Source organism: Haliotis rufescens, unplaced genomic scaffold, assembly GCF_023055435.1.
Source record: "Haliotis rufescens isolate VD_foot unplaced genomic scaffold, xgHalRufe1.0.p SCAF_3, whole genome shotgun sequence".
Lineage (NCBI taxonomy): Eukaryota > Metazoa > Mollusca > Gastropoda > Lepetellida > Haliotidae > Haliotis > Haliotis rufescens.
The window spans coordinates 1,578,108-1,598,433 of NW_025964001.1; the positions used below are offsets into that span (position 1 = coordinate 1,578,108).

General features: G+C 42.3%; 1 protein-coding gene across 1 annotated transcript in view; it reads left to right on the forward strand.

Annotated features, from left to right (window-relative positions):
* Positions 1-3,050: 3,050 nt before the first annotated feature.
* The window catches only part of LOC124148472, a 46,852-nt gene continuing 29,576 nt past the window's right edge, over positions 3,051-20,326 (forward strand). The window contains exons 1-3 of the mRNA XM_048403542.1: positions 3,051-3,546; positions 18,079-18,125; positions 18,635-18,766. Of these exons, the coding sequence (XP_048259499.1) occupies positions 3,213-3,546; positions 18,079-18,125; positions 18,635-18,766 (513 nt within the window). The 5' untranslated portion in view covers positions 3,051-3,212. The remainder of the gene's footprint in view (positions 3,547-18,078; positions 18,126-18,634; positions 18,767-20,326) is intronic.

A 20,326-nucleotide genomic window follows, 5' to 3' on the forward strand; every position in this document is an offset into this window, starting at 1 on the left:
AGACATGCTAACCCTATTCTTGAACACCTGGTGTCATCATTGCTTTTCAGTGGTCCTTTCATATAATTTCCACAACTATTTTGGCCTTCACGCCCAATGGAATCTGTTTCGGCCATTAATCTGGACGTTGACGTTTCTTGCATTGACTTTTTATATTTAATGCCATGACGGCGGTCTGTAAATAATCGAGTCTGGGCAGACTATCCAGTATTTGACATCATGAGAATCGATCTAAACAATCAGGATGACATACATCGACTATGCTTGTCGTAAGAGGCTCGCTAAATTGGTGTCATTGTATCCCCATTGCGTGGATCGATGCTCATGATGTCAATCACTGGATTGTCTGGTCCAGACTCGATTATTTACAGACCGCCGTCATACAGCTGGAATATTGCTGAGTGCCGCGTTACACAACAAACCAACCAAACTCACTCTACCCTCGATATCAAGCGTGAATCTAATGACGTGTTGATCTTTCACCCCTGTTTGTCCACGTTGCTCAGGAAAGGTATGTATAAATCAAACCTTAAATCAACGTTGATATTCGAAGCCCCTTCTTACAGTCAAAGCGACGTCACTAGGCCATTGAACACACTCCATTTAGTGAATTTATTGATTTACTGATAACCTTGTGTTATGCTGTAGCCTGTACCTCTTCATTCTACCTCGTATACACATTAAAATAAGATTTATGGCTCAATCTGGTAAATAGAATACAAACATTTTCCATTCAAAGCTTTTGAAAGATAAAGTAATACTTAACATGATTGTACGACAGAGAGAACAGGCATGTACGAAATGGCGAGTTGATCAAATATGTTATTTCTGACACAACAGAATGCTTTGAACAGTATCACAGCTTGTCAGCTGATGCAGTGTAGTGTGGTCGGTCCTAAACGTGTACCAATATGGTGAAACCCAAGAAGATAGCTTAAAACAAAACATAACCGGAGAGTATCTTGGATTCGAACCCACGACTATGGGTTTCTGGCATGTATAAGGGACGTAAATCTGTAAAGCAAATTATGACCCCCCAATATGACTTAGACTCACGTGTTCCGGTTTCATATGGAAGTGGGTATTATGTTTATCATATTTTCTACAGCGTGTAATTACAATTATCATTTTTGCGATTTAAACGAAACATATGCTCTTAAAAAATTATTGACGTGTTTCATTTAGATATAATACATGTACACGTGTGCTCTTCAACCATAACGCACTTGACACTGATGACCGAATCACTGCCAGTACATAATTAGAAGTTCAGTCAACTGTGAGTGTTTTATATACTGAACCGCAACGGAAACGTCACCATGGATAGATATATGAGAAACCTAATTTGCCCAAACACTGTAAACATACTTTGAGATATATTAAAAAGATGAAACTTGGCAAAACTGATCATCAGTTGAAATTAAAGTGTCAAATGTTGTTAAAGTGAAATACAACACTAGTCTCTGAGAAAATGGCATCGCAAGTCAGTATCTCGTGTGTCCGCCATGTGCATTGATGACTGCCGTTCAACATCGATACATGGAATGGATGAGGTGGTTGATGAAGGCCATAGGCACTCGACGCCCACACTCTGAGGAACGCCTGACGCAGTTCAGCTGCAGTTGTTGGCCTTGATCGGACGTCATTCAGCCGTCTTTGAATCTCGTCCCACAGGTACTCACTGGGATTTAAATCGATTGAGGGCAGGCCATCGGAAGGTTCTGATGCCATTCTCCTGGAGGAAGTCTCTTGTTGCTCTTGCAGTGTGGGCACGGGCGTTATCATGCTGAAACTCGTGGTTGCCAAATGAGGTATGGCGTGTGGTCTCAAGACTTGATCAATGTACCGAGCTTTCTGGACCGATGTTCTGGAAGACCACAGGGCCGACCCTCTGTGCAAGATCAATTCCACCCCACACCATGATGCTGGGACCACCCCACGAGCATCATCTCTCAATAACACATGCATCTGAGTAATGTTCCCCACGGCGTCGCCAGACTCTCTCTTTGCCATCTGCTGTTGAGATACAGTAACGGCTCTCGTCTGAGAAGAGGACTCTTCTACACTGCTGGTGGTGCCAATGCTGGTGTTGTGTTGCCCATTGAAGACGGTCCCGGCGATGACGTGGTGTCAGAATGGGTCCTCGGTGTGGCCTGTGACATTGGAGGTGTCTGCTCGTCAATCGTCGACGCACGATGTCCGCACTAATGTGTCGCTGGTGTGTCCCCATGGTCTGTCGAGCAGTTTCCGCAGCAGTAACAAAGCAATCTCGACAATGCTGTCGCACAATCTGACGATCCTGACGTCGGGTGTTGACCCTTGGTCTTCCGCTACGTGGTCGGTCATCTGTAGTGTCGGCGGTTTGTGCAGCTTCCAATTGTCCACGGGCTTGGTGTCGCTAATTTCTTGTCAATCTTGGCATGTCGTAGCAATTCAATAACGAATGAATGTTATCCGATCTGGGTGGATTTTTATAGGGCAAGAAATGGGGGAACGCATGTGCATTTCAATTTGCACGGAACTCCCCTTACCATGGCCGTTGCCGTGATGCGTTTTGGTGATCGGTTTTATTGTCATCAAATAGTAATGTTAAATTTTAGAAACTTTGACAAAAATTACCCAGATATTTAAATGACAACTTTTCATGCAATGTTACTTGGGGTGACGTTTCTATTGCGGTTCAGTATAGTTTGAGGACTCTAAGATCAGCATTAATCAACGATACCATGCCTCATGATTAAAAATCGGTTTATCGCCATTGTTCAAGCGAACTGCAGTGACAGTAAATGCAATGTACAGTTTCTGCTCCTTTTTGAATTGTAATACATCATTTTGGACCAAAGTTGCTCTGACAGCTGAAGCTGACATATCAATAAATGTCTTTATTCGATTACGCTGTGTCCCGGGGTTCTTTGAAGAAAAACAGAAATGTTAAGTACACGTACACACGCTTCAGGGTCAACATTCTTGGAGCTCCAACGTGCGCTTCATATGTAAGTGGACCTGGTGATAACACTGACTATTTTCAAAACCCGCTGTATGAGCTCAGGGATAAGGCTCTTATTCAACGATATACCTGAACTGTCGTTGACAAAGGCAGACACATGTATGATTGCAAACAGTAAGCACGTATACATGGACTCGTGTAAATCAGATCACAACTGTTAAATTTGACAGACCACATCTGTCAAGTTTCAGACTTTATTTGGAAAATGCCGACACTGTTGTTCGTATTCGTACTCGCAACACTTGGGGTCAACTCTGCTTGTGGAACATGTGTGGCAGACTGTGACTGGAGTGTGGGAGAGTGGGGAGAATGCAGTAGATCATGTGGCGGAGGGTTTCAAACCAGAAACAGGACCCTGTGTTGTCATGACAACGAGTCTACAGAAACATGCCTGGAGCGATGCCACAACAAGTCCTATGCAGGTGCCCCAGACACCCACAGAACGTGCAACAACGTATGCTTCAATGGAGGGACGTTCGATGGCAACACTGGTGTATGCAGATGTAGACAGGGGTGGACAAGTACATGTTGTCAGAAGGGTAAAATCCTTTTATGTTATTCATTTCTTCACAATTGGTTGCGTTTAACGATTTTTGGAAATCTGACAATGCGACCAGTAAATAATCGAGTCTGGACGAGTGATTAATTCTATGAGCAACTACCCGCGCTGTCGCGGTACATTGACAGGCAAACAACCAAGTCGTCGAGCCTGAGCACATAATCCCTTTAGTCGCCTTGTACGACCAACGTACTTTACTGATGGCTGAGTTTAGTACAAATTAGTTTTTCATAAAAAAACAATGCAGCTTTGTTTTGTGTATCAGTCAAAGAAGAACACACATGTGGGTATTCCAATTAGTTGTAGGGGGAATGGGACCAACTTACTTAGGTGGACATGAATACGTCCATACATGCTTGCAATTTCCACTTACCCTGCTAATGTCAGACCATAGCGTTACTTTTTACTGCATTTTACAACACAAACAGTTATATGACATGAGCCCCCTAACCACAACGACGCCCCCCCCCCCCATAAATTCCGGATAGTTATAGGTCCCCCAGCAACCCCCGACAACGTAGGTGTACACCTACTGGCGTAGGTTATATATTCAGATATTCAGACAGAAGTATTTCTATTACAATACGACCATCATAATTATATTTGGAAACGCATTTGTCCCTGATCAACAACCGGCTTTGTCACCGGTAAGTTTGTGTATTAATCGATGGAATCAATCATCTTGATGATAAATTATTTTAATGGAAATATTTACATTAATGTTATACAACTATAATGCAAAGGTGTCAACATACACGAACCACTTTGTGAGTTTAAGGTCAAGACCTTCCCAACCCATACATGTATTTTTGTAGGCTTGTAATGGTAAACAACTCTATTCAAAGATATAAGGTGAGATGAGGTGAAATTGGGTTTAACGTCGCGTCCAAGATTATTGCACTTATATAGCGACGTGCATGCATGCATGTGTGTGTGTGTGTATGTGTGTGTGTCTGTGTGTGTGTGTGTGTGTGTGGGGGGGGGGGGGGGGGGGGGGGCTGCTTGTACTAGACCGGACTGATGCCGATTTATAAGGCTCACTGAGATACCATTCCGCAGTTTAAAATGAAAAAAAACACTCAGACACAGAATACTGACTCCGAGCCGAACAGTCCTTGTTTTAGCCCCTTAATACCGCCATACAGGGTAACAGCAAGTACCATCTTTTGATTTCTTTTGGTATGTCGCGGCCGGGGGTCGAACCCGGACCTTCCGCTCTCCGGGCGGACGCTCTACCACTAGACCACGGAGGCGGTCCTCAAAGATATAAAATACCATGATCAACATAGACATTTAGCAACTGATCTGCAATCCCATGTGTATACACACATGCATGTGATAGCTGATAAAACTATGAGACATACCTTGAAAATACCAAGATTTACAGTATGTATATGGGAACTTACATCTTGGACACTCTTCTCATATTCCAAAATACTTTAAAATATCTTTTCTTGACTACATATGCCTTTGTAACTGTCGGGCCACGGCTCGCAGATTGTGTTCTGTAATTTCTAGCTAGGTGGCTTTTGCAAGTAGTGTAATGTTTGCACCTACAAGTGACCCGGTCATTCCACTTGGGTGTAGGGCGTTATTCATTTTGGAATTTCAATGTGGACTTGATATTTCTCGTTTGAACAGATGACTTTGTCATTACCATTCGTCATGAGCGTTTTTCATCATCATTCTCAAATTGCAAACATATAGGGGACTCAACACCCGCCGATACCCGACAGATAATGCGTCTTGCGGCCTCACGAATGGATTGTCGTACCCACCGACAATTAGTGAAAACGGAGCGCTAACAGATAATCCCGCTCAAACACAGTATCAAAACAGAACCTGAGACGGACTCTGACCCCGACAATACACGGTAAACAGATTGATTGCGGATAACAGCCCATCCAATGCTAGCGGAGGGGCCCAGTAAGTAAATCCGGAGCGTTGAGAAATATTCAAATATACATATAGTTAGTTTGCAACAATGGCTATCAACAGGAGACTATTTTCCACATCGTCAGGGATTTTATAACAGGTGATGGGAGATCAAACTTTAAGATCACGCTCATGGTAATTGCACTATATGTAACGGCTATGCACATATTTGTACAGCTGTTTGTACTAGTCTGCTTGGCTAATGCCAGTTCTATAGTGTTAGCGCACTCAGATACCATACCACAGTTTAACCTTGATACCTTACACAGACGCATACAGGCTCCGAGCCGACCAGTTCTCGTTTTATCCCTTTAATGCCGATCATGAGACAGGGTAACAACAAGTACCATCTTCTAACGTCATCTGGTATGACGCGACCTGGGATCAGAGCACCGACCTCCCGCTCTCCGTGCAGACGCTTTATCAACAAGTCTACGGAAGCGGTTTTCACTTATATAGCTTCGTTCATGTGCGCGCGTGTGTGTGTGTGACAGGTGTGTATGTACACGTCATATCAACAACAAAACGTATCCTCTCTTGACGTCTTTTGGGTTGACACGGCCAGGGTATCGAATCTCCGAATTCGCAATCTCTTGACAGGCGCTCTGTCCACTTCACCAAGAAGGCGGCTGGTGCCCACAACAACCCAAGCCCGCAAACGATCCAGCGGTAGTTAGGGAGCATAGTGGGACACGAGTCCTGCTAACCAGCGGGCTTGCTAAGAAATGTCGTAAGCAAGGCCGCATCGGATTAGTCGAGGTCCGACTGAATAACAGTAATTTACACAGACATGCTTATATAATAATAACAAAGACGGAGTTTTACAAAAATTTTAAAATTATTTTAAGCTAATAATGCGATGAGGTAGTTCAGGAAACATCTAAAGATTTTATATTTTATCACAAGATTGTATGCAGCAGAGATACGTTTTGAGTTGCCATTTTTACAACAATTCCTCCAACCCCCCCCCCCCCCCCCCCCCCAATTATTATTAAAGAGATGAATGACATTACTATTAAAGGAGAAGAATGTCACCGTGTTTTTCTCATGGATTAGGTATGCTATGCGACATCGAACATCACCTGGCAAGATCACGTATGGTTTATTTCATGCATATACCCCTTTACATGTATACATTACATTACACTTTGAGATAAAATGGCAGAGTAAGGGTCATTAGAAGTTTCAACTTTCAGTCTAGTCGAAGGTAATATCAAGGGCAAAATTCAAAATATCTTAAACAACGGAACACTTATGGGGGGTGGGGTGGGGTGGGGTGGGGGGTGCCCCCACCCCCAACCCCACATCACCCACCAACCCCACCCCCCACCCCCTACTAACAACACGTACACCCCATTTCATTACATGTTGGAGAAACATGTCTGGGTAATTGCCATTTATAGGTTTTCAATAAGTCGGCAGTGGCGGTGATATTTAAATTTTTTACAACGATATGGCCGTTGAGATAGATCAAATTCGAACTAACTTAAATTCTGATGCCATTGGGAACAAGCGCGTGAAGTTTCAGCTACATTGGCCCAGTGGCTGCTTGTCAAGGAGATGATATTTACATTGAAGGGATACATTATTACATTTTGATATAATTCATCAGCATGGTCAAAGTGCTAAAGTCAAATAAAGGTCAAAATTTAAAATATCAGGAGAGATATAACAAATGTTGATCTCCAGTACCAACAATAGAAGTACCAAAATTCGTGACATTATGAATGACTGACCAATGGCCACAATATGTTTCAGCTTTCATTGTGGTCGAAATTCGAAGGTCAAAATATCGCAAACAAACTGACCCCACTAACAACCAAACGTGTACTTTATTATATAGTCAGCAACAAAAGTTTCTGTGACATTCCTTTCCAATTGGTTGCATACAAGAAAAACCTTTCTGGTGTTCAAATCGGATACGAAAATATGAAAACATGTAGCATAAACGCAACTTAAGCAGAAAAGTAGGATCGGATGGCACAAAGGGTTTGGGATTCGGTATACATTGTTTCTGCTTGTCTTGACAACTGCAATACGGAAAAAAACATCACATTTCAATCATTATTTGAAGTGTAGTCGACCGGGGGTTATTGTGGGTATATATATATATTTAAGAACGTAGTGGGTGGGTTAGTTTAAGGGTGAGTTGAACAGCTGACGTAGTACCTATCTTTGTAGTCCTTGCGTAGTAGCCTATGCCCACGCGGGCGTTGTGGCTGGGAAGACGTGACGATAACACGCTTCTTTCATGCTCGGCTAGGCGGAAGCCATGATTGAGAGAGCCGAAATGTAAGGAGCGTGTTCATTGGTCGTGTCCGTTTTCCTGGTCACATGGTCCGCGTGTTGGCTTTATAAGCCTACCCTGGGTAGGGAATCGTCAGTACCTGATAAGCAAGGTCGACTCCCGCGTCCTGAATCAGGATCATTCATTATTATTTTAGGGCTTCCGTTGAGGTGTTAGATGAAGATGTACGGGTGGGGGAAAAGTAGAGTAGTGATTGAATAGGTTTGTTAATAGACGTTCTACTTTGGGAGTTAAGTTAGACCAGTGGTTAATAGTACAAATTTAAGTTATAAGGGTGAATAGGTTTAGGTTAGGTTAGGGAAGGGGGAAAATTACGTAGGGTATAGAAAAGGTTAGGATTGCCCCTATTGTTTTGTTTTGTTAAATAAACTTTAAATCCAACTTCATTCTTTGTGTTTTCTTTATGATTAGAATTGATAACCTGGTCAGGAGCCTCCTAGAACGTAGAGACATAAGAATACTGCCCAGGGAGAAGAGAACACAATGCAAAATACTGCAGTATAACATCTGACTTTTTGTCAAATATCTCTATAAGTCTACTGTCACTGGGCGCCTTTTACAGGCTTTAGAGGGCGCCTATTACAGATTTGGTGCCGAGACCAGGATCTGGTTATATTTTTCAATTTCTAGTTATAGTCTGTTTCTGAAAACTAAGTTAAAATTCAAGTGAAAATATGGCTGAAGGTTTAGGTTTAAATTGGTCAGTTTTGTCTGAGACTGATGATGATCATTTTCTTGGTAGTGCCAGTGTTAATGCACAAGAACCACTTATCGATTTGACAAGTGAGTTACCACCACCTCGGCAAAATATGTATCCTCCATCTACACCGTGCACACTTCTACGGAGATGCTGTCGGTTTAAGGAATGGACAGGCTGGCAGGGATACATATTTGGGGTCAGGCTATAATGCACCTGCACATCGGAACGCTGATTATCGGTTGTTGGGTCACTCTTTACCAGATGGCATCATGACGGGTGGCCGTTCTGTTCATTTCAGTACACCAGAAATGTCACAAGATAAGGCAAGGGTTGATTTTCTAAGTCCCAGAGGTTTTGAAAGTGCAAGGTCATCACGTACAGCGGGCACTGTTTTGTCAGAAGTTGAGAAGACTAGGGTTTCTCATCGGGAAGTTAGACCTGACAAATTTGATGGCACGTCATGTGATTGGCAAGATTATATTGTTCATTTTGAACAAGTTGCTGCATGGAATGGGTGGACCGAGTATGAAAAGGCTCAACAACTTAGTATATGTTTGAGAGGCGCAGCACAAAAACTTTTGAGTAATCTTATGTTAGGACAACTCAATAGTTTCAACTCAGTAGAACGTAATGTAGCCTAGAGAAGTAAATTCCGAAATTGTTGACAAGGTCATGACGAAACAGTTTCGGATTATGAGTATCAGCTCCAGAGATTAGCAAATTTAGCTTACCCTACCAGCACTTATTCATCACTAGAGGTACATTTAATTGATCAGTTCTTAACTGGCCTGCATGACATGAGGAAACTTTTGCACATCCCCAAACACTTGAAAATGCTATTTCATACGCCATTGAGTTTGAAGTCTAGTCCAACCTGACAAGGATGTAGTAGTCATTTCAGTGCTGAATATGAATAGCAAGAGGGTAACCATAGATAGTTCATCCGTAATGGGTACAGTTGGCATGGTAGAGCAGGTGGTTGCGTGTGAGGATGTTGTTACCGCCAATGTTGAAGGCCAGGGCTTACCTAGTCACTTGCAGTCACTGGTTGATCGCTGTTCCACTGATCTTACAGAAAGCCCAAAACAGTCTGTTTCTGATTTAGTGGGAGAATTTCAAGATGTTTTCGTCAGTGAAGATGGTTTGTTAGGGCAGACAGATGAGACTACGCATACCATCAATACTGGTGGAGCAACCCCTATCAAATTACCTGCTAGGGGGGTTCCTTTAACTAAGAAACAGTTAGTAGAGGAGGAAATTGACAAGATGTTGCAACAGAACATTATAGAGCCTAGTAGTAGCCCTTGGTCTGCTCCTGTTTGTCTAGTAACCAAAAAGGATGGATCCTGCAGGTTCTGTATTGATTTTAGAAAATTGAATGACGTCACTTTACAAGATGCCTATCCTCTGCCCCGAATAGATGAAACACTTGAAACGTTAGGTGGTTGTCATTGGTTTAGTACCCTTGACTTAGCTAGCGGATATCGGCAAGTCAAAATGGATCCGAAAGATAAGCATAAAACCGCTTTCACTACTCATGTCGGACTCCATCAGTTCAATGTCATGCCGTTTGGACTCACTAACGCTCCAGCTACTTTCCAGGGATTGATGGACAGGGTACTGGGAAAATTAAAGTGGAAAAAGTGTCTGTGTTACTTGGACGATGTCATCGTTTATGGGTCAGATTTTCAGTTCGCTTTAAACAATCTTAGGTTAGTTTTCGTTCAGTTTAGACAAGCTAATTTGAAACTCAAACCTAAAAAGTGTACGCTCTTTCAACCTGAAGTTGCTTTTCTAGGACACATAGTCTCAGCCAATGGTCTTAGATGTAGTCCAGAAAAGGTAGAAGCTGTCAAAAGTTGGCCTAGACCGGAAACCCGGTCAGATATTCGCAGTTTCTTAGGTCTAGTAGGTTACTACAGGCAGTTTGTACCTAACTTCTCGGATATCGCTTCTCCTATGGTGCAGCTCACTCGAAAGGGTATACCATTCCAGTTGAAGCAATGTCTCGTAACTGCTCCAGTACTTGCTTTTCCTCAAGACGAAGGACTTTATGTGCTTGATACCGATGCTAGCGGGTTCTGTATAGGTGCAGTATTGTCTCAGGTGCAGGAAGGGGAAGAAAAAGTTCTTTCGTATGCCAGTCATACTCTGGGACAGTCACAACGCAACTATTGCACAACCAAACGTGAGCTTCTGGCAGTGGTAACAATCCTTAAGCACTTTAGACACTTTCTTTATGGCAGAAAGTTTGTTTTGAGCACGGATCATGCTCCTTTGATTTGGCTGCAAAACTTCAAGGTTCCAGAAGGAATATTAGCAAGGTGGCTTAGTGTTGTAGAAACCTATGATTTTGAGATCCAGTATAGGCCTGGTAGAAAGCATCAGAATGCGGACGCGTTGTCACGTAGGTCACAGCAAAGCTGTACTTTTGAGAAGTGTCTTGATTGTCATTCTTCAGATTTGGCTTGTAGTCAGCATGATAGTCAGTTGGTCGCATCAATAGAGCCTATTGATGATCTGCAAGTTGCAGAAAGCCGTGTTCAGTCACCTGAACCTGTCAGTCGGGTAGAGGAGGAGGGGAATGTTATTCCTACTTATTTGGAGGAAGATGGGAATTCTACAGATGACGGCTCTGATAGTTCTGGAGTAGGCGGTAGACTATTCAGTGACTCTGCAGCTAGTATTGGCGTGGCTAACTGGTTACCAGTGTGGACTCGGGATGAGTTGCTTGATTGGCAATTAGCTGACATAGGAATAGGTCCGATATTGAAGTTGTTGTCAGTGGATGGTGGTCAACCTGAGAAATCAGAAATCATAGATTGGAGTTCAAATGCAAAGATGCTATGGGGACAATGGCAAGATCTTAGGCTGGAGAATAGACTGTTGTACCACCAGGTAGAATCTGATATTTTTGGCTCTCGTTTACAGTTGGTAGCACCAACAGCTGTACGTACATTCATTTTTAAACATTTGCATACTTCACGTACAGCTGGGCACCTGTCAAGATAAAACTATGAAATCTATCAAAACCAGATTTTATTGGCCAGGAATGTCTGAAGACATTTAAAGATGGTTGAAATCTTGTGACTTGTGCACACGCTGTAAACAAGGTCCAGTATGAGGCAGGTCTCCATTACAACAGTTTACTGTACGGGCTCCTATGGAATGTCTGGCCATAGATATTGTTGGTCCTTTACCTATAAGTAGAAATGACAATGAGTACATTATGGTAGTTGGAGATTATTACACCAAATGGAAGGAAGCGTTTGCATTGAGAAATCACACAGCGTTATCTGTCGCTGACAAATTAGTGTCTGAGGTGATCTGTAGATTTGGATGTCCTGAGCAGATTCACACCGATCAGGGGAGAGAGTTCGAGTCCCATTTATTCAAAGAAGTGTGCCATTTGTTAGGGATTGATAAACTTAGAACTACCCCTTATAGACCTTAATCAGATGGGATAGTTGAACGCTTCAATAGGACCTTAAAGCAGATGCTCAGCATTTACTCTGATCAAGAACCCTTAGATTGGGACGACCATCTACCATACTGACTTATGGCGTATAGATCCTCCGAGCACAAGAGCACTCACTGTTCACCCAATCTAATGATGTTATGCCTATATACCTATAGATCTCATGGTGGGTACCCCACCTGCAACTGATTGTGACCGTTGCCCTAGTGAATATGTGAAATGGTTGAGGGAGACCACGCAAGGCATATTTCAGTTTGCAAATGACCAGCTAGGTAGAGCCGCTAAATTACAAAAGAGAAACTATGACCACAAGTTGAAGGTTAGATCTGATGAAGGAGCTCAAGGCTCCTTTGTTTGGCGATGGTATCCGCCTAAGGCCAATCAGAAGTTAGGGTTGGGATGGGATGGGCCCTATTTGGTAGTAGGCCAGCTGTCCCCTACAACATATTGAATCCAGAGGAGTCAGGGGAAGCCAGTTATTAGCGTTCATGTTGATCAACTAAAACCATTTGAGGGTTCTCCATGTCCCAGGAATTGGTTGAATCAACCAGAGGAAGACCCCCTTGCTGCAGAGGTCCAAGACCTCACATTTGCGGACATGGAGGGATCCTATTCAAACTTGACCACTATATTTTTCACTGGGAATCGATCTGCTTTTCAAGTTCTCCTTTCAGATGGAACTGCAAATAAACGTCAGTAAGGCCGAAATGGCTGAGTTTATGGAACGGGAACAGCCTATCTGGCCGGACGAAGGCATGACATGTGCCATGGAAGGTTGTGCTAGTAGACACTTTATGAAATACCGGCAGATGGTGGACCATTGGGTCCGGGCACACCGCCCTAACCATAATCTTAGGGAGTGCTCCATCTGCCGGAGGGTCTTCCAGCACAAACCAAAGGCGGAAAAACATGCGAGGACCCATTCACTGCCAGGAATAGTCACTATTGTTCAGAGGAGGAACCGCCAGTTCCATGACCCTGGAGACTGTTTACTGCCACGGAGAGACCCTGTTTCAGGGTCTAGGAGAGTAGAACGGGATCAGGCTGCCTAATCATGATCGGCACAACCTAAACGACGCCTGAGCCGGGAAGCACAAGAAGTAGAAGACCAGGAAGCGCTGGCAAACTTCTCCAGTGATTGAGAAATCGCATTTCTTCGCATTTTTTAAACTGGTTGTGCTTAAATCCTGTTATTTATTTTTTCAATTTATTTTTGATATAATCCACAGGTCGACTCTCGCGTCCTGAATCAGGATCAGGTCGTGTCCGTTTTCCTGGTCACATGGTCCGCGTGTTGGCTTTATAAGCCTACCCTGGGTAGGGAATCGTCAGTACCTGATAAGCAAGGTCGACTCCCGCGTCCTGAATCAGGATCATTCATTATTATTTTAGGGCTTTCGTTGAGGTGTTAGATGAAGATGTACGGGTGGGGGAAAAGTAGAGTAGTGATTGAATAGGTTTGTTAATAGACGTTTTACTTTTGGGAGTTAAGTTAGATGGGTTTAAGTTATAAGGTTGAATAGGTTTACGTAGGTAGGGAAGGGGGAAAATTACGTAGGGTAAAGAAAAGGTTAGGATTTTGCCCCTGTTGTTTTGTTTTGTTAAATCAACTTTAAATCCAACTTCATTCTTTGTGTTTTCTTTCTGATTAGAATTGATAACCCGGTCAGGAGCCATCTAGAACGTAGAGACATAAGAATACTGCCCAGGGAGAAAAGAACACAACGCAAAATACTGCAGTATAACATCTGACCTTTTGTCAAATATCTCTATAAGTCTACTGTCACTGGGCGCCTTTTGCAGGCTTTAGAGGGCGCCTATTACAGAAGTTTGGAGATCTGAAAATGATCGCTTGAGAGCCATTGCTGTGCCCCAGTCAGTAATGTCGCGGCATGAAGCTGCTAGGTGATTGAACATGCACAGAAACACCATTTTGACGTTATGGCAGTGGTGACTGCAAACAAACACTGTTGGATACTGACCAAAGAGCGGCAGGCCTCCCGTTACTAGCGTCCATCAAGATCATTGGATTCGAACCACCAATCTGCGAAATCAGTTCCAGGCTGCAACAATCACTGCGAGAACTACACATGGCCTTTGTCGAATATCGAAACAGACTGTACGTCGCCTTCTTAGACGTTACGGGATTTGTTGCGAGGAGACCAGCCAATCACCGCCGTTTGCGTCTGTGCAGTGCTTAAGACAGCGAGTGCGTTTGATGGCAATTCAGTAGAGACAGATTCTGTTCACCGACGAGTCTCGTTTTTACCTCTTCCATGGCGGTGGCCGAATACAACTATCCCAACCCACGCGGTGAACGTTACGCCCAGAAATGTGAGAGAGAGAACTCGTTTGCAAGTGCCCAATGGTGATTTGAATGGACAGCGTTACAGTGACGAGGTCATCCAGCTGATCCAGTTGTCCCGTTTTTGAATCAACATAGACATGGCATAATTTTTCAGCAGGACAACGCCCGACCTCATGTAGCCCGGATTGTTCAACAAGCACTTGGACAAAACAATGTGATCCCATTGCCTCTCCAGCTCTTTCTCCAATTGACCACATGTGGGATGGAAAATAACTGCTGTCTCCGACGTTTACCATGTGCTCCGACTACAGTACAGGAACTGAAAGACAGGGAGGTGGAGAAATGGGATGCCATCCCACAATACTGTGTTAGACGTTTGATCCGTTCAATGCGAAGAAGATGCATTGCATGCATCCAAATGAGAGGGGTACACGCACGCTACTGACGTCTGAATTGACAATTCTGTTCTTGCGTCTTTCTTTTGTTATAACGTCATGTCTTTGAAAGACATGTGTCATTAAATGTGTAAACTTGTTTTACTGGTCCCTTGTCTGTTTGAAAATATGAATTCTTTTAGATGTGTGCATCTTCTTTGACCAGGTACTTCATTTGTATCGTGTCACGGTATGCGTATCCAGTGGTTTGCGAGGAGGAAATGGACGGCGGACAAAAAGGTTACGACAAAAGCTCACTTACTTACAAATATTTCTAACTAAAATATGATTGTAAATGATTCACTCGTAAAAGGCTCAGCAATGAGTTTATGATGAGGGTCCTATTTAAGTGTACCTCCGACTGAATCAACCACTTACACATGTCTAACTCTCAATAACCAACTACCAATAAGTGTGATTGGCTAACTTTTGGATGCAGCATAAATGTGCCGGATGTTGTGGCATGAACACGGCCCGTCTGACATGCTTTGAAACCTGCCTCACGAATCATGGAATTGCTGCTATGGTTGAGGATGCTGTTGTACTCATTTATTGCAAATAACCGGATATACGTCGTCCTTGGCAGCCATTGTAACAAGAGATCGGTCACCTGATGTACCCTGTAGTTGGTACCAATACCAAAGTCAAACTAGATGGAGGTCCAGAATGCATTGAATACCCTGGCTACTGCCGACCTCTTCCAAATGCAATCGCCCGACGATACTGTTCCATTATGATTTAGTTGTGACATGACTGAGTACTTGCACTGTACTGTGGTGTTAAGATACTGTATTGTTAAATCCAATTTGTACTGCTTTGTGTGGTGTTAGTTAACAAACAAACATATTATAAAATGCGGCGGATATCGATGGCTTTAACTTCCTGTTAATTTTGGATTGATATAACCTATGATTTAATGGGAATAACTGAGAGTACCAGCCAATCCAGTTATTGTTATTATGAGCAACGATCCACGCATTCAGGGTACGTTGATACATCACCAATCAAGTCATCGAGCACGATCACCCGATCCATGATTTCGCCCCATACGATCAGTATAGGTGACGGCGTTTAACAACAAACAAAGCAAACCGTAATTGGGTGTCCAAGGGGTAGTTGCAAGTGTTTGAGTAAATTCCGTTTCAGCCTTTACACGTAACATTTACACCTTATTCATGAAGCTATGTTAGATGACATATGTGTTGTTACAGCCAATATTAGTAAATACATGGTTTTTTTCTTCAAATATTCTTCATTAACTCACAATAACCAATATAATTTTACGAAAAGTAAGACAAAATCAATCATGTCGTTGATGGCAGAAAAGAGTGTTGTGACAATTATATAACTGTACAGTGATTGCAAACTATTTATATATTTAACTATAATATGTTTCGGAAGACATCAATTTCTCAATGCCATATGAAACAGTTAATGGCAGAGTCAGATACTCAAGTGAATATTTGATACTGATAGTCAGATATTTCATACTCGTAGTCAGTCATAGTCAGACACTGAAGTGAAAACTTTATTCCTTAATTGATGTTTTTTTTGTTACATATCTATATTTAGAAGTTCAGGTCAATTTGTCAAAAAGGAATGCAAATGCCATCTGAAGTATACTGAGAAGTCAATATTTGAAGTAATGAACTTCCTCATCGATAACATCTATGTGAAATTTGGTCACTAAGACATTGAGGCAAGAAGTCGGCATCCCCCATGGGAACCAATTGTGCTTCCCTTCTTGCTGATTTGTTTCTGTATATAATTCTGCTCTGATCAGCAAAGTGAAAAATGGCAGGTTGGCCAAGAAGTTAACTTAAGCTTGAGGTATATCGATGTTCAATTACCATCAACTAGCAAATTCCCTCCACTGATTTACCCATCTGAACCAGAAATAAGAGACCAGTGATACCGCCTCATCTGTTTCATATTTAGATCGATGCAAAAGATTAGACAGTAAGACAACAGTCCAATAGTCAACTTTCCCTTTATGTCAAACAATATTCCCACAACTCCATCCTTTGATGTTTACATTTCACAACCTGAGGTACAGTCGAGCGTGTTCTTTCTACCAAGATTTCAAAGAGCGTCATACGACTTTTGGTCAGATGTAGTTTCATTCAAGGCATTCAAGTGTTTTTGTGGAGATGTGGAGGACATTTCAAGATTTGATGAGTCATTGCAACGTCCGATGCAATGCCTGATGTTGACTTGTACCATATGTTCCCGTGTTTGTTTGGTCAACATTTGACTTGCCTTTTGTAAGTGTTTGTGACGTGTGCCACCGGTGGGGCAGGAGACGCTCCTCTTTTCACGAACATGTGAGTGAGTGAGTGAGTTGGGTTTAACGCCGCTTTTAACAGTATTCCAGTCATATCGCGGCGTGTCAGCTTCATGTGGGAGGAAAGCCCGAAGTGATGCAGGTCTCAGACGTTTACCACTCCGGTGAAACCCACGAGCACGGGTATGGTGCTGACAAACCTAGAAACATAATTGGGGCGAACCTGGATTCGAACCCACAATCATAGGTTTCTGGCGTGTCCAAGGGACGCAACTCTGCACAGCGAATCGTGGCGCCTTAGACGACTGGGCCACCCGTGCCCCCCGCGAACATGTGGTAACATCACGATTTGATAGTGATTCATGAACAGATGCTCATGGAAGAGTCGGAATCGTACAATCGATGTCTAATGAATATTGAAAGGGTCTTGTATTTTTTTAATTTAGAAACCTAACGTTTTGGTCATCAGATAATGTGTGTGACTTTTAAAACTTAAATATATAATATTTTATTACCAAATTACACTATTCAATAAGAACTTTCTTGCTGAACTGAGACGTTGTAGCAAAAATAGTTACACAATTCTTGAAATTAGTATGACTGATTTGTTAAACATGCTTTTATGTGAAAATCGCATCTAAGAAACCAGAAGTTCCTGAACACGTGGACATATATGTTTTTATTGTAAAAACAAGATTTGGTTATTATCTTCCATGGTAATACTATTCCACAGAGTCAGTTAAGAGAAGCTGTCAACGAAAAACGTTCAGGATAGCTCTGTTCAGGTGTACCACCCCCTTAAGGACAATGCGCCTGTGCACACTTCACAAGTGGAAATGGCAGCATGTAATACCATATATTAACATGAACATATTTTTCTCCTTTGGGATATGGGAAAAGGCTTTAAAGTGTCAGTTTTGTCCAGATTGGCAGCATATACAGCATATACTAAGGTTGTTCCCAAAAAAATTATGCGAGGGTGTTGATATGGACCATACTCTTGGAACATGGAGCATCCATCATGGTTTGTAAGATGCAATTCTAATACTGTAGTTTTTGTTTCAGTTTCCTCCACGTACATATACAACTGCAGACCTCATGCTGTTCACAGAGTGAGTCCATACAATCTATTTAAAGGTGAAATGGGGGTTGACGACGCGTTCAAGATTATTACATGTGCATGCGTTTGTGCGTGCGTTTGTGCGTTTGTGCGTGCGTTTGTGCGTTTGTGCGTGCGTTTGTGCGTGCGTGCGTTTGTGCGTGCGTGTGTGTGTGTGTGTGGAACGGGAGTACTTGTACTAGTCCGGACTGATGCCGGTTTTACAGTGATAGTCCACTGAGATACTATGCTGCAGCTGAACATGAATAGCCCACAGAGACACAGTATACTGACTCCGAGCAGATAAGTACTTGTTTAATCCCCTTAATGAGCGCAAGGCAGGGTAACAACAATACCATCTATTAACGTATCTTGGTATGGCGCGGTCGGGGATGCAACAATCGACCTTCTGCCCTCTTGGCAGCCACTCTGTCCACTTGACCACGGATGTGGTCCTACACTATTTAAAGCATTTGTGAACGTTCCAGATATCTTGGAATACTTTGAGTTTCTATATTACAGGCTGATGTCAACGTCTACACAAATTCTTCCTACTTTGATGGATCAAACATTACCACACAGAATGCTGTATATGTCGTTAAGACGCATATGCAACACGGAATGGTCGATGTCAATGTAGGAAGAAATATGTCTGTGAGTACAAAGAGATTACTACACGAGTGTCTATCAGATACCATTGATCTTACAACGAGTCTGTCCGTCATAAGTGACGTCATCCTATGTGCTGCTTGCTACTCATAAATAATGTGACCCTACACAAAAAGGTTTCCGTCATATATGTGGATTATCAAGGCGATGATGAAAATGCAAACTAGACAAAAACCAAGAACACACTGTGTGCCAAGTTGAATGTTTACACCTCAAAGAAATTACCAAATATGTACAACAATGTTTACTTCCGTATGACATCACTACCGGTGACCGACTTTTACAAAATGGCGTGTTCACTGACAACATTACGCGGGATTTCCAGAGGAGGTTTTCGTTGATTGAGGGATCGTATACACATAAATGTGTCACGTAAGTAATCAGAAACATTCTGACTCTGCGTACTGTTATTTGTTTACCATGTTTTCCAATGTAACAAAGAGAATTAGTCAGAAATGCAGACAACTACCGTCATCGTTGTGCGTGATTTAGCGTCAGTCATGGCGTCACACAGGACGGAAACTTTTACGGCTTCTGTTGAATTTACCACATCATTGTAATGTATATATGTGTAATTCCATAATTAGTGCAACGATACTCTTCCCATGAATATTCTCAAACGCGTGATGGAGCCAGTGTATGCAACAATTAGTCGAAAGTACCTCTAAAAATGCTACACAGTGTAAAATCTGAATATTGTGCTTTGTTTACATTTCAGCAAGTACAGTTTTCCGAGCACAGTTTTCGTTTCCATACATAATTTATTTCGCATGATTTCATCTAGATAATTTGCATTGGTGACAAAGACCATTTATCCATTGTTTCGAAAATGTATTAGGAATTCAGGGATGCATGTATTGAAATATACCTGATCGAATAGGCGTCTCATAACCGGCATTTTGTAAACACAATCCAATATTGCGGATCGTACACTTCGGCGTTCGTGAACTTCGTGTATGCGTATTTTCCAAAACATTCTAAACGATTCTAGGCTTATCAGCGACGTTTAAGAATTATCATTAGTGATGTGATACCCGTGATCACCAATATGCTATTTTTCTACTTTAATTATTCGAGTAAATATCCGATATTTAGATTCTAAACACACAGTTAACATTTATATAACGCCGTGAATTGTGATTTGGCGAGATTTACAATGTACCTAACTTTCAGTCACTTTCAGTAATTTTGAATTGCCTAAAATGACAGTAAATGATAAACAGAAGGGGGAATTCAAAACTGTGAAGATTCTGCGTGATGTATTTTGAATTTTATTCGATTTCGAAGTGAGGGTTGAAGAGAAGGGACATATGTGTCGCTGTGGCATCCAGGGGGTTTACACTCTGAAAAACGTTGCCATAACAACAGATAATGTAACTGATAATAATAATAACAAACAAACTCGCAGACGAAGACGAGTTTGTTTATTTTTATTATTAATTACACGGTCTTGCTGTTCAATACAGACGTAGGTGAACATTCGACTGAAGCACGAGCTACTTATGAATGACTTACACTCAGGAAAGTAGTCCGTCATCATCTGAC